Genomic DNA, 13,739 nt, shown 5'->3' on the forward strand with positions numbered 1-13,739 from the left:
ATGACTTCACCACCACCGTGCTATGCCATCATGTTGTATCGTCACTCCCACATGCAGTTGTGTAGATGACTCCCACGATTATCGCGATGTTTTGTTATGCCCATATTTTTTTTGCCTATATAGTTAGTCATTTGCCTTTGGTGTCTAGTTGACATTGGTCACAACCAGCAAATGCCACAATGGCGTTGTTGCAATCGCAATAAGTAATGGCACTATTGTAGCTATCGTAACAATTGCACATAGCGACAGTCACCATAACCATCACTGCCACAATTGTCACGTATAGCAGCATTATTATAATCATCGTAGCCTCGCACACAACTACACTACCATAGTCATTGCATGCAATGGCACTGCTGCAGTTGTTTGTGACCAAGGTCGGTCAATCGCTGCAAGGATGCCGCACACAAGTAGCTGTGCATGGGAACATAGCTGGCAATTGCACCCCATAGCACTTTAATTGCATACACAGTTATTGCCCTCAAGAATATCGTTGTCGATAATAAATTATCAATAATGGTCTATCGATCATGAGAAACTTTGCATCGCTCTTAAATAGACAATTGGATGAACTAGATAGAAAACTAGATCAACAACAATGATGAATCTTTGAAGTATCAAACCTAATAACATATTTTGGCAAGCAAAGTGTGCTAATAAAATAGATCTAAATATAAAATAAATATAATTTTTTTATGATCTAAAGTATTTATTTTCAAAACATAATTCTGATATCAATTGTAGGTATAAAAACTATTATTATGCTATTATGTGAAAAATTTTAATAATAGAAAACTGAAATCAAATAACGATAAATTAAATTTAAGATACATACCTTTGGACGAGGGATTTTATCTAATTTGTAGACAAATCATTGTCGAATCTAAAAGCTACACTAATATCGATTTGTAACGAAGACTAGACTGATATTCTCTTTTTTTTTGTTATCATTTATAGGAACATAACAAGCGATGAATTAGGGATTAATAGATATTAAAAATAAATTTATAATTTCAATAACTACGTAACTAAAGAGAGATTAGAGAAGAGTTATAATATCTTAATAATATTATATTATGTATCCACGTTGATTCTATTTTTTTTATAGATGCGAACATGTGGTTGGATAAGTACTTAGAAGAGTTTTATCTCTTAAAATTTTTTATTATAATTTAATTTTTTTAATTAATAATTATAATCAAAATTTAATCATACCTATTATATAATTTATCTAACACCCTTTTAAGTCACAACATGGTAAGAGCCGAGGAAGACGAGCCAAAAGTGCTCACAGCCCCACGTCACGGCGGTGGCTTGGCACTGCCGGACGCGGGCTCACCCGCCACCTGCTGCGCCAGCTGCTGTCGCAGGAGGGCTTCTACGGCAACTGCGTCTACCCCATGGCGGCCAAGGCGAGCAGCGAGTTGGTCACGGGCTCTTCCCTGGTGGAGCCCCTGGTGGAGGTGACGAGGCTGATGAGGGAGGCCAAGGAGAGGATGTCCACCGAATTCCTGGACTGGATGATGGGCAGGTCGGCGGTGGATCCGTACAAAGTCCCGGTGGAGTACGGCACGCTGGTGGTGTCAGGCTGGAACAGGGCGGGGTTCTCAGAGGTGAACTACGGTGGGGAGAGCCGATGCATGTAGCTCCGTTGAACGACGACGGCAACTTCATCGCTTCCTGCATCTACCTGCACCCGTCCAAGCCCAAGCAGGGGGTGAGGCTGATGACACGGTGCGTGCGAAGGGACGATCTGCTTGCGCTCCATGAAGAGATGATGAAGTTTGTCGAGAGTTGATCAGAGCAGAGAAGGAAACACGCATCAAACATGGGAATGGAGCACGGTATCAGTACCTTTGAATGGTCTCTGCAGAGACTTATGACATCAAATTATGCTACCAAAATAGATATGAATTCTGAGAATGGGTTTTTGTGGTGTGAAGAATCACTTATATGTTATTGTATTGCTTTAGAATAAATATTCCTACAATTCTAAAGATGAGGATCAATAATTCAACCTTTTCTTTATATTTTGTTAAGTGAAGAGAAAAAAATATTTATTTTTATTTTTATTTGACAGTTCCAACTAGGTAATAATAATAATTATTATTATTATTATTCTACATCCTTTAGGTCTAATCATTGGTTTTAATTTCAAAACTAATGGTTTCGATTCTCCCAAAACGAAGAATCAGTATCGGTTCCAATTTCGATTCAGGCAGTTTCAGTTTGAACCGTTAATTTTTTTAATATTATTTTTAATTAAAATTTTATTTTTTAAAAAAATATATATATATTTATTTATTTTAATAATAAAATAATAATAATTAAATTTTATGAAATCAACTATTCAAATTGGACTCGAAACCAAATCGTCAATTTCAGAATTAACGATTTTAATTTTTCAAACCTAGAAATCTATGAATCGTCGAAAGTATTCTATTCAAAACTAGCTTATTTTCCTCGATGTCACATTTATTATTTACATAATACTATATTTTCTTTACGACTAAGAAAGCAAATGATATATTTTCCCTCACTTCACTCCTCTTAGAGAGAGTGATGGTTTTGTATAATCTATTATCATTCTATTTCTTTTCTTCTTTTCGGATTCATTCTCTAAAGAGCACAATATCCACCGCAAGCTCCTTGGGATACGAATACATGTTCATAAATCATCGACAATAGCTCTTAGCGGTCCTCCTTTGCTTCCTCCTCCTTCACTCAAATTCTCGTACTCTTATGTTATAAGAATTAAATTTAATTAAAAAAATAACTAAAAATTTTCTCTTATCATACGAGTAAAAATAATTATAACCTTTATAATTTAACAAGAATAGAAAGATTATATCATGATAGAGATCATCATAAAAAAGAAAGTTATAAAAATAATAAGCTATTAGTAAATTAGATAGGATACATATAATAAAATTATATGAACAAAGCCTTAATAATTGAGACATGTAACTCTCATTTATAATCATATAAATAGATTAGTTTTGTTATGATAAAGTATGAAAACAAGTGAGAAATCAAAAGTGTCGAGATTTGTCTAAAAATAAATAAAAATTTTAGTTTACCTCTTATTTCATCTCTCAATTCTTGCTCTCTAGCTCTCCCTGTCTCATCTTTTCTTTTCTCGATCAAAATAGTATCAAAGCTAAATCGAAATAACAAATAGCATACAACTTCAAGTGTCTTAGCTTATAAATAATAATTACAAAAATTAGAATATCCAAATGAAAGTTTTGTTTAGATCACAGGGTATATGAGAGATGACAAAAAAAAAAGTTTATGAGGAGCCTCAAAATCATGTCATCCTTATAACGAGTCAAAAAGATTCTTTGAAGGATATAAGAAAGAAAAATAAGAAGATACTTTTCCTGAAAATTGTCATCTGTCAACACATGTAAAGATGCTTAGGAGATTCTTCGAAGCCGAGTTGAGAAGGTGAGAAAATTTGAACTTCAATCACTTAGAGCCAAAATTGAAACATTACAAATAAATGAGTCAAAAACTATTTTAGATTAATTTACAAGGGTGCATACCATTACCATTAATGAGCTAATAGATTCTATATGAATATTTAATCAAGAAGAAGAAACTAGATATAGTGGACTAAGTTCTCTAAGAAAAGCTTACTTAGAAATAAAGAAACGAAGGCTCAATCGATCATACTCATAGAAAAGGCCAAAAAGGTTATGGTCATAGTTGTGATAAAGGATATGACCAAGGAGGAAGAGAAAGAAACAATGAAAAAGATCGAAGTCTAAAATAAGAATAAAAAAAAAAAAAAGTAGATAGAAGTGGCCAAATGTATATTGTTCTAAAATTTAATGTTATTGTTATAAAAAAAAAAAAGATAATTATGCTTCTAAATGCTATTATAACAAAAATAATAAGGCTAAGAAAAATACTATATTAAAAGAAAAAAAAAGATTGGTTTTTTATTGCTAGCACATAAAGAAGAAGATTTTGTCATTAAGACAAGTGGTATTTGGACACCAGTAATCATATGTATAGTTACAAAAGTTTCAGAGTTGATGAAAAAGTGAATGGATAAGTCTAGTTCAGAAATGAAAGTTATCAATTTCTTTTAAATATTTATTATGTGTCAAATATGAAGAATAATATTTTTAGCCATAGACAGTTATTTGAAATTTGATTATGAAATTTATATAAAAGATAAATAATTTTTTTATTAGAAGTAACATAAATCATCTAATTGCTCAAATAGAGATATTAAAGAATAGATTATTTTTCTTAACCATTAATCATGATTTGAGATAGTGTTTAAAGATTTGAGATGTTGAACTTCAAAGATCTCAAGATGCTATCAACAAAAAAAAAAATGATAGATAGGCTTCCCTATATATAACACCCATGTCAAATATGTGACGAGTGCGTTATGACCAAACAATCAAAAAGTTTTCAAATAAGACAAATTTTAAACCCAATAAGTCACTTCAACTTATTCACACTACTGTTTATAGTCCTAATGTTACAACATCTTTTGGTAAACATCATTATATTTAATTTTTATTAATGATTATACAAGAAAATTCTAGATTTATTTCTTGAAAAAAAAGGGAAAGTGTTTAATATGCTCAAGTAGCTCAAAACTTTTATTAAGAATGAAAACGACTTCAACATCTAAATCATATGGTACCAACTCATAACACCATATTCTCCCTAACAGAATGGTGTGAAGAAGAGAAATAACTGAACAATTCTCAACATGTTGAGAAACACGCTTAAGATAAAAAAAAATATATGCTTAAAGAATTTTGATCAAAAGTAGTGGCATGTGTCATTTACATGGTGTCCTACATTGAGCTTAGAGAATAAAAATTCGCTAGAGCTATTGACCGAAAGAAAATTGAGTATCTCACATTTTAAGATTATTTGAAATTTGACCGAAAGAAAATTGATTATGATCAAATAATCAATTGTAGCTTAATAAGTGGAATATATAACAACATTATCATGTAATGCTATGCTATATGGCTAAGTAAGTTCTTGAATGAAGTCAATTATTCACAAGATCAAGCTACAAAGATAAATGTTGATAATAAATCTATTGACCAAGAACTCAATCTTCCATGAACAAAATAAGCATATTGATATTTATTATCATTTCATTTGAGATCAAATCAAGGAGAAAGAAGTTTAATTGGACTACGTCAAATCTGATGATCAGGTTACAAATATTTTTACTAAGCCCCTTAATTCAGAAATTTTTTTCAAGATGAAGATATCACTTGAAGTGTGTGATAAAAATAAATTAAGTTTAAGGGTGTGCTAAGAAAATTAAACTTAATTATAAAAAAGAACTGAAAACTTTCTCATAATCACATGAGCGAAAACAATTATAACCTATATAATTTAACGAGGTTATGAAAATAATAAACTACTAGTAAATTAGATAAGTTGTATACAATAAAAAAAATATATAAATATAATCTTAAAAATTGAGTCTTTGTAACTCTCATCTATGACCCCAAAACTAGATGAGCCCTGTCATGATAAAGTATAAAAAAGTGAGAAAAAAGAAAAAAGAAAAAAACATATCTATAATAAATAAAAATTTTAATTTATCTCTTGTTTCAATCTCTCAATTCTTCCTCTCTAACTCTCTGTATCTCATCTTTTCTTTTTCTCCATCATCATCCTCGATCGAAGAACCTAACGCTTGAACCCCTGTTTCCAGATGGGATTATTATTCCCCTTTTTGTTGCGAAAAATGTATTTTTTTTTCTCCTCTTTTCTTGAAAAGATTTCTCTTTCCCCCTGTAGAATTCAACCGATGCAACTTGAGATGTTGCAGATTTCAGGGTGTCTGAATGAACTGAGCTCCTGCTCGTCTGATTGAGATATCCTTCCTTGGCTTGCATTGCATCTGACTCAGAAATTTGAGGAAGAAATGACAAATGGATCAAAGAGGACGACGCTTAGATCCATTGCCCCGTTGCCAGATCATGTTTAATCTCTTCTGGCATTCGGATTCTGTGTTCACAAGGCGATCGGTTGTAAAGGGGTGGTCGAGGACAAAGCTGGTAGCATCCATCGGTTTATGGGGTTGTCTCAAATCTAATTGCTTTCTTGAATTCCACATGTATGGCCCCAATTTTCTGGGTCGATCATGCGGATCATTTTTTGTGATTCAACTAAACTGAGAGACAAAAACACCTTTTCCCCATTGTTTCCGATAGAGTTCAGTCGAATTCTCCTTCTTCTTCTTCTTCTTCTTCTTCTTCTTCTTCTTCTTCATATTCGGGAGTATTCTCGAATGGTGGTGAATGTAAATATATTTTGTTTCATCTTCTCTGCTAGATTTCACTGTATCCATAGCTTCAGTAACTTATTACATGTTCCCAACTTTAGAAGCCGACAGTACCACATCACTCGATGCTGCTTCTTCTTCCTTCAAATCGCCAAGTGTCCTATAAATGAAAGCCCATGATTCACAAGTATGTATGTCCTTTCTCTCCTCGTGCCTCGACTATAAGAATATGCCATTAAAACTATCTACCTTCTTCGATGTTTTGTTCTTCATCAAGTATCCACAATTTACTTTTTATCTTTGGTGAACAGATATGTATTGCTATACCTTTCTCTGTTGGTTTGCTAGTCCGCGATTGGATTTGTTTCTGCGATCATGCAGCAAGTGGAGTATGAGGAACACATGCTGTAACTATTGCCACCAATAATTGACATGTCGTATTACTTGCGTGCGAGTCATAAATTTTATGTGTCTTTTCCATGCCTGATCTAACACTAGGGTTTCTGTGATTGTCATTAAGTTCCCCAATGATGACTTCTGTGACCCCTTTTTTATCCTAGGATCGAATCCTAAAGATGCCTGACCTAAGGATCTAACTTGGTTTTTCGTGGCCTAGCAATTCTAGAAGGTGATTGTGAAATATTCCAATCACTAAACCTTGCATCTCCTTTTTGCTTGTGATGAAGAGGTACTTCGTTGGCACCCTCATCCATCGCAAGCACAAAGTCCGATGCCTCGTTCAAGTTATCGGAACACCTGAAGCGATAGATCTCATGTGTTTCCTGTTCCAAGGACCCAGTGCTATTCATCTACAGGTTGTCCAATTTATCGCAGCTGGTACAGGACAATGAAACCGGTCGAAGAGTACTAGAGCTACAGTGTCACCGCATTGCATCTCGTTTCAGCCTTTTAGGATATGCTAAACAGTGACTTCAGCCTTTCTCTGAGGACAACCAAGTGCGTTGTTCCTTTATGGAGATTGAATTAAGGTGGACCTTCTGCTGCCTGCCACAGCACAACTCTTCTCCAGCCGTGCATGTAACATCAATTGTTTGCCGTCGTAGCATTGCCGTCTTCTTCGTTTACCAACGAGTAATTTCACAAGCCTTTTGTTTCTTCCTCTCGCTAAAATTAAGATGTCCGAATCCATAGAACAAAACAGGGCTTGTTTCTTCACGGTAACTCCTAAGCTACAGACCGCAATTTTTGTGATCCGTATGCGGTGGAGCAAATTGGAGTCACACCTCAGAAGGTACATCGGACAGGGACGGCTGAGTTGCTACCGGACGTCAGGTCAATTCTAATTCCCTTTGTCGTTGCTTCGCCACCCGAACAACAACGATTAAAGATGTGGCTCCCACAACCATTAATTAATCTCCCCTTATAACTTCGATCCATTCCTTTCCTGCTTGTCTCTATTTATATATATAGTGAGAGAGAGCGCGCGTGAGGAAGAGGTGGCGCCACAATACTACAACACAGCCTCATGATCATGCCGACGGCCTCCGAGCTGATTCGCCACCACCATGCGCACCCCCTCGACTTCGAGTCGGTCCGCGAAGTCCCGGACTCGCACGCGTGGCCGGACCTCCACGACCACCCTACCGCCTCCGCGCAGGGGGCGGTCGTCCCCGTCATCGACCTCTCCGCCACCGCCACCAACGTGCTCGAACAGCTGGCGCGAGCCTGCGAGTCCTGGGGCGCGTTCCAGGTCACCGGCCACGGCGTCCCCCCGGGTCTCCTCCGGCGCGTCGAGGCCGCCGCCCGCGGCCTCTTCGCCCTCCCCACCAACCGGAAGCTCGAGGCGGCGCGCCCCGCCGACGGCGTCTCCGGCTACGGCCGTGCCCGCATCTCCTGCTTCTTCCCCAAGCTGATGTGGTCCGAGGGCTTCACCATCGCCGGCTCCCCGGTCGACCACGCTCGCACGCTCTGGCCCGACGACGACGCCCTCGCCTTCTGGTACGTGTATGACGCTCGTGTGCCGACGCCACACGTGCTGGACCACCTTCCTCGACCGTCTAACGCAGCTGAAAAGCCCTGTTGTGACACTACATGCAGTGACGTAATAGAAGAGTACAAGGAAGAGATGAAGCAGCTTGCACGGAAATTGATGCGGATGATGCTCATGTCATTGGGCCTGACGGAGGCGGAGGCGGAGACGGGCTGGATCGGGCCGGGCGATGAGGCCGGCGGCATGTCGGCCGTGCTACAGTTGAACTCTTACCCGGTGTGCCCCGACCCCGACCGGGCCATGGGGATGGCGGCGCACACGGACTCGACCTTACTCACCCTCCTCTTCCAGAGCAACACCAGCGGCCTCCAGGTTTTGCAGGTCGTCGGGGACACTGGTCGGGACCGGACGGCACGGTGGGTGACGGTGCCGCCGATGCCCGGCGCGCTCATCGTGAACGTGGGAGATTTGTTTCAGATACTATCGAACGGACGATACAGGAGCGTCATCCACCGGGCCGTCGTCAACCGGACGAGCCACCGTGTGTCGGTGGCGTACATGTGCGGCCCGCCGGCCGCTTCCAAGGTGGAGCCCATCGTAAAGCTAGTGGGACCAGGACGTGGTCCGGTCTACCGGCCCGTGACGTGGCCCGAGTACTTGAGCGTGAAGGGAAAGCTCTTTGACAAGGCGCTCGCGTCGGTAATGCGTACAGAAGTGTCTTTGGAACACATATGATGGGTACACATGCTTGTTCCTATGCTATACCGTATCTTACCAACCCCAAAGGAGTCGTCCATCACAGGGTGAGGAAATATATGGTGTGACAACGAATATGATGTATAATATTATCTTCAACTTTGATAATAGTTATTATAACAGTTGTATATGCTCTTTTGTTGCGTAAAATATGGGGCAACTTAATCCCCATTATTCATTTCATGAATATTTATTTTATAGTGGGACAGTGCTTTACTTAGAAATTTTAGGTAATACTGTAAGCTCCTTGGACATGCCACTGCAGAATATGCTAACCTGTCATGTCAGCGTGGCACATAATGCCAAATAAAAGGCATAAGCCCTTTCTCCAGAAAGGAGAAAGAAAAACTCGATCAAGTACTTGCTCGACGACAGACTTACTATTCCCTCAACTGTTTATATATGATGCTAAAGCTGTTGACAGAGAAACGAAAGTATGGTGAGGCAAAATGCAGAAGAAAGAGCGTCTGAACCCGTTCCTCGTCCCCGCAAGACTCGAAGAAGGAGAAGAAGAAGAAGAGGACATATGTTGCATGACGAATGAACTAAGACGCATCTTTCCACTTCTTTTCTGCGATCCTCACTCTCCTGCCTAAGATTGTTCAGAGAACAACGGTCATACAAAAAATAAGAGGAGGAGATCCAGAGAGACCCAATGGAGTTATCAAGCTTATCATTCATGTACTGCTGCGCTTTAAGCTATGATGGGATTTTTGTTCCGTTGCTGTCACCAGCCATCCCACCAAAAAGTGCTCGGATGGATTCCTCCATCTCTTTCTTGGCATAATTATGAGGCAATTGTCTTCTCATTATATCCCTTCTTCTCCTCAGCGTCAGGGACCACATGAAAGTTAAACTGTGTCGGCTCATTGGTGATTTAGCTGGTAAGCTTTGTTCCGGTCTCACTTCCGGCACCTAATCACCGGTCACCACATTTTCCTGCACTGTGGTCGGCACAGATAGCAGACTCCATCAAGGGACACCCTCCCTCCCGGCCCCTTCTTTCATTGTGCTGATGCATTAGTTTGACTCGATCTTTGGGGATTAAACAGCTAACCAATCAGTGATTACCGACATGCTTGTCGACACCACGCAATCAGTGATTAAACAGCTATCGATCTTTTTCACGAGTCTGCTCATGCAGCTGCCAAAGCCGATTTCTGTAGCACGGGCGATCTGAAATCAGGTGCAGTTATTTTCTGCTGCTGCTCTTTTCTCCTTCGAGGATGGAGCAAGTCTGTGCATGATGCTGTTCGTATCTCATGCCCTTGTAGTGCATCCTAAAGCCATGGCTCGCCGATCAGCCATGTTCACCAGGCCTTCCCTATTCAGGGATCAATGGCCGACCAATCTGATATACTAGCACTCATCTACTGTGATCATGAAAGCCAATACTAGCTGCAGTTGGATACGTCTCGATTGCCGGTGAGAGTGCAAGTTATCGGCATCGTCTGGATGAGGATCGGTTGACTTCATCACCTAGTTACTGCAATTGGTAGGAACTTTCTACTAGATAAGATTCCTTCATTGTAAGATTTGGGTTTATCTTGTTGCCCATTAAGCTGGAAGACTGCATTATTGTACCATATTTTGGCGACACAAGAACGTTGTCCATCAGTATGCCTTTGCGATCGCCATGTTTATTAAGCTTGGATAAGGATAGAATGCAATAGTCGTTCCTATTACGGATGATGGTTTCATGGCATTCCAGAGGCAAGTCTGCCACTTCAATCAGTCACACTATGATATGAACAATACCTAGCAGACTGTAAGGCCCATCATCTTAATAATTGGTGAGTTGGAGAGTGGGCCAACATATTTTTCGAACCTAATAAGCCAATGTTCTAAAGAGTAAAACATGTAGAGAAAAAACACCCTGTAATTTCTTTCGTAAAAATTATATTTTAGTGCCTTTAAGATGGCAAATTAATCGACGGGGGGGGGGGGGGGGGGGGGGTGATGATGCAGCATCGGCTCGTCTCCGAGGATGCAAAACACCGAGCGTGGGAGATCAGCCTGCAGTACTCCCTGAGCGAAATTATTCGTTCTCTTTGATGAGTGGTTTGGATCAACTTAATCTGATGAGTAAGTTGATAGATTAATTTATCCATCGAATTTAAATCGTGATATTATATCTTAAATTTTAATTCATATGTTTTTTTTTATTTTTATGAATTAAACGTAAGATCTTATGATAAATTCTTAAGATCTTTACCAACTAAATTAGCTGATATCTTTACCAAACGTATGCTTGGAGGAAGGCCACCTTCCCCTCGGTCTATTCGATCATTTATGTGGTCGCCGAGCATCATATTTAGTCCACAAAGCTGTAGCGAACAGTCGTACTCTTCTAAAACAAAAGCAATTTAGTACTTTTATCCCGTCGCATATTTTTTTGGAGCTTGCGTGACCACTTACGAATAATAATATGCAGACGTGACAGGAGAATCTGCATTAAAGATATTGGATAAAGGAAACACGCATAAAGTAATTCAGCAAAACGACAGAGTTTTATTCGAGAAACACGGAAACGAGAAAGGAAAGTTCAGGCCTTGATCGACTTGATCGACGAGGAGATCAGGCTCCCACTTGATCGACTTGTACCTCGCAGTACGCCTTGAGCGAATCGTCCGATTTCATGCCTTCCTCCGAGTGGCGGAAGTTCACAAAGCTGAGATAGCCGAAAGGCTTGTAGATCAAGGGGTGCTCTTCGTCGACCAGCTCCTCGGGAACTTGCACCATCACGTCGTCCTTTGGGTGGGACCCAAAGATTACGGAATACCTAGTCTCCCCGCCGCCGACCAAGACACGATGCAGTTTAGCATTAAGTCTTCCATTGCTCCAGCCCTGAGGAACACATGAAAAGCCGTCACAAGTTGTGTCCTTCCTTCGCCGGCCGGCCGGCTGTATGAGACTAGAGCTGGAAAGGATTACGAGTCGAGTGCATGCACCTCACCTGCAGTGCTTGTCCAATCAATACCGTATACGAATTGGGGGATTGAGGCACCGTGAGCCACTCGCCATCCGCGGTTAGCACTTGGAGGCCTGCGACCTTGTGCTGCACGACTAGGGTGACTGTGGTTTCATCGACATGGGGCGGCAGCACGACCGTCGCCTCCTGAGATGTGAGAGCGCCGTACTTGGCCATCCGGAGGCTGAACGTGAGCTCACTGTTCTGGCGGTCCAAGTGCTTGACCACGCCCAAGCTCTCCAGGAGCATCCTCCGCACCATCTTCTCCAGCTCGCTCAGCTGCCTTACGAAGGAGTTCACTGTGTCGCTGGTCGATGGAAAGGAACACAAAGGGGAGGGGTCAAACAAGAGTAGAAAACATATGTATCTGCTTTGATGATCTGGAAGTAAATCGATCATTGGGTGTGTGGCCGGACCAAAAGCTCGGGTTTCCCTCGGGCCACATGAGCTCGGTAAAGCTCCGAGTGCCTTCGACCAGGTGCGCGTCGAAGACCGACAGGGCCTCGTAATCCAAGCCCGGGAACTGGCCGATGTAGCCGTGGTGCGGCTTGTTCGACGTGTTGCGCATCTTCACGTCCGCGGGGAGAGCGAAGAGCTCCTTCACGGTGCGCCCGAAGAGCGCCTCCCGAAGCTCGGGGGCGACTCCATCGTACACGGCCTCGAACCAGTTTTCCTCATTCGCCACCACCTCCATCATCTGCGCCCGCACCCGCTCCCATTCCGGAGTTCCTGCCTTCTCCAGGGACAGCCCGGTGAAGTCCAGCTTGTGGTGGAAGGTCTCGGTGGACATGGCGTCTCTCTCCTTCTCTTCCTCCGATTCTGCTGCGATGCTGCAGTCCCCAGAGAAGATGCTGATATTACGGATCATTTGATAAATATCATTTCGTTATTTGCACGGGTTGACCCAAATAAAAAAAGAGGGGACAGCTCAGAGGATCAACACCTAATCCGATCTTCTCGTCTACCTTATTCCACAAGTTCTCTTCGGTTAATTCCACCATGTCATGTCCCTTAAGACGACGAGCAATATCTTCTCATCTATTTATTAGCATAGGAAATCGAACAAATTTTCTCCGAATATAAGGAAATTAGACACAATTCAATTTGTTAAAAAGACATGATTCTATTCGTCGGATTTGTACATCTCCCATGTGATTTTGAGATCTGGAGCTTCAATTATTTGGCATCGTCGTCGGCGACTCGTTCCGATCCATGTGATCGTGAGCTCCATAACGAGAGGTTCGAGGACAGCCCGTGAGAGGAAAAAAAATCGATGAAAGCCAAACCCGAGCAAAACGTGAGACACTTGTTTGCTATATATAATGTCCGCGTGACCCATCTGATCACCCAACACCTTATCTCGTGATTCCAGGAAAACAAATAAAAGTCAACGAGTTTATTTGTTTATGGTGAGTCAAATAAACCAAATTAGAATCAATAAATTCCCAAACCAATTGAAAAAATAATCTAATAATTATTTCTATCATATTGTTTCCACTGCCCGTGAACGTTTATTGTGAGTCTAATATTCTCTATGGTGCTAAACTTATACTGAATTGTGGTACATGCGAGACTTGCGACGAAACTCTATGAGAAATTTGTAGAATGAAGATGTGTTTAATACATGGAGATCGTCGAGACTAATGAGTCTGTCTAATTGGTTCTCTATCGAAAATGTAAGTCCCTTTTGGTTATTCCTTTTGGCGATGTGGAGAGCAGGTATTATGAGCAGGACGAAGGAAGTTATAGAAAGAAATGATTCGCTATGAGCGACTTAG

The 13,739-nt window shown here is 40.8% G+C and overlaps 2 protein-coding genes across 2 annotated transcripts; one reads left to right on the forward strand and one right to left on the reverse strand.

Moving 5' to 3' along the window:
- The first annotated feature begins 7,707 nt into the window (after positions 1 to 7,707).
- Positions 7,708 to 9,168, forward strand: LOC103984692 (gibberellin 3-beta-dioxygenase 1-like). The gene is made up of 2 exons (XM_009402242.3): positions 7,708 to 8,242; positions 8,342 to 9,168. The coding sequence occupies exons 1-2, from the start codon at positions 7,770 to 7,772 to the stop codon at positions 8,967 to 8,969; spliced, it is 1,101 nt and encodes a 366-aa protein (XP_009400517.3). The 5' UTR covers positions 7,708 to 7,769; the 3' UTR covers positions 8,970 to 9,168.
- A 2,313-nt stretch (positions 9,169 to 11,481) lies between these two features.
- LOC103984693 (probable inactive 2-oxoglutarate-dependent dioxygenase AOP2) lies at positions 11,482 to 12,944 on the reverse strand. Its single transcript, XM_018826077.2, has 4 exons — positions 12,927 to 12,944; positions 12,378 to 12,812; positions 11,947 to 12,268; positions 11,482 to 11,837 (listed from the first exon to the last, which is right to left on the reverse strand). Exons 2-4 carry the CDS (start codon positions 12,749 to 12,751, stop codon positions 11,568 to 11,570), a joined length of 966 nt encoding a protein of 321 aa, XP_018681622.2. The 5' UTR covers positions 12,752 to 12,812; positions 12,927 to 12,944; the 3' UTR covers positions 11,482 to 11,567.
- Between the last annotated feature and the right edge of the window lie 795 nt (positions 12,945 to 13,739).

This window comes from Musa acuminata, chromosome BXJ2-5 (genome assembly GCF_036884655.1).
Source record: "Musa acuminata AAA Group cultivar baxijiao chromosome BXJ2-5, Cavendish_Baxijiao_AAA, whole genome shotgun sequence".
NCBI lineage: Eukaryota > Viridiplantae > Streptophyta > Magnoliopsida > Zingiberales > Musaceae > Musa > Musa acuminata.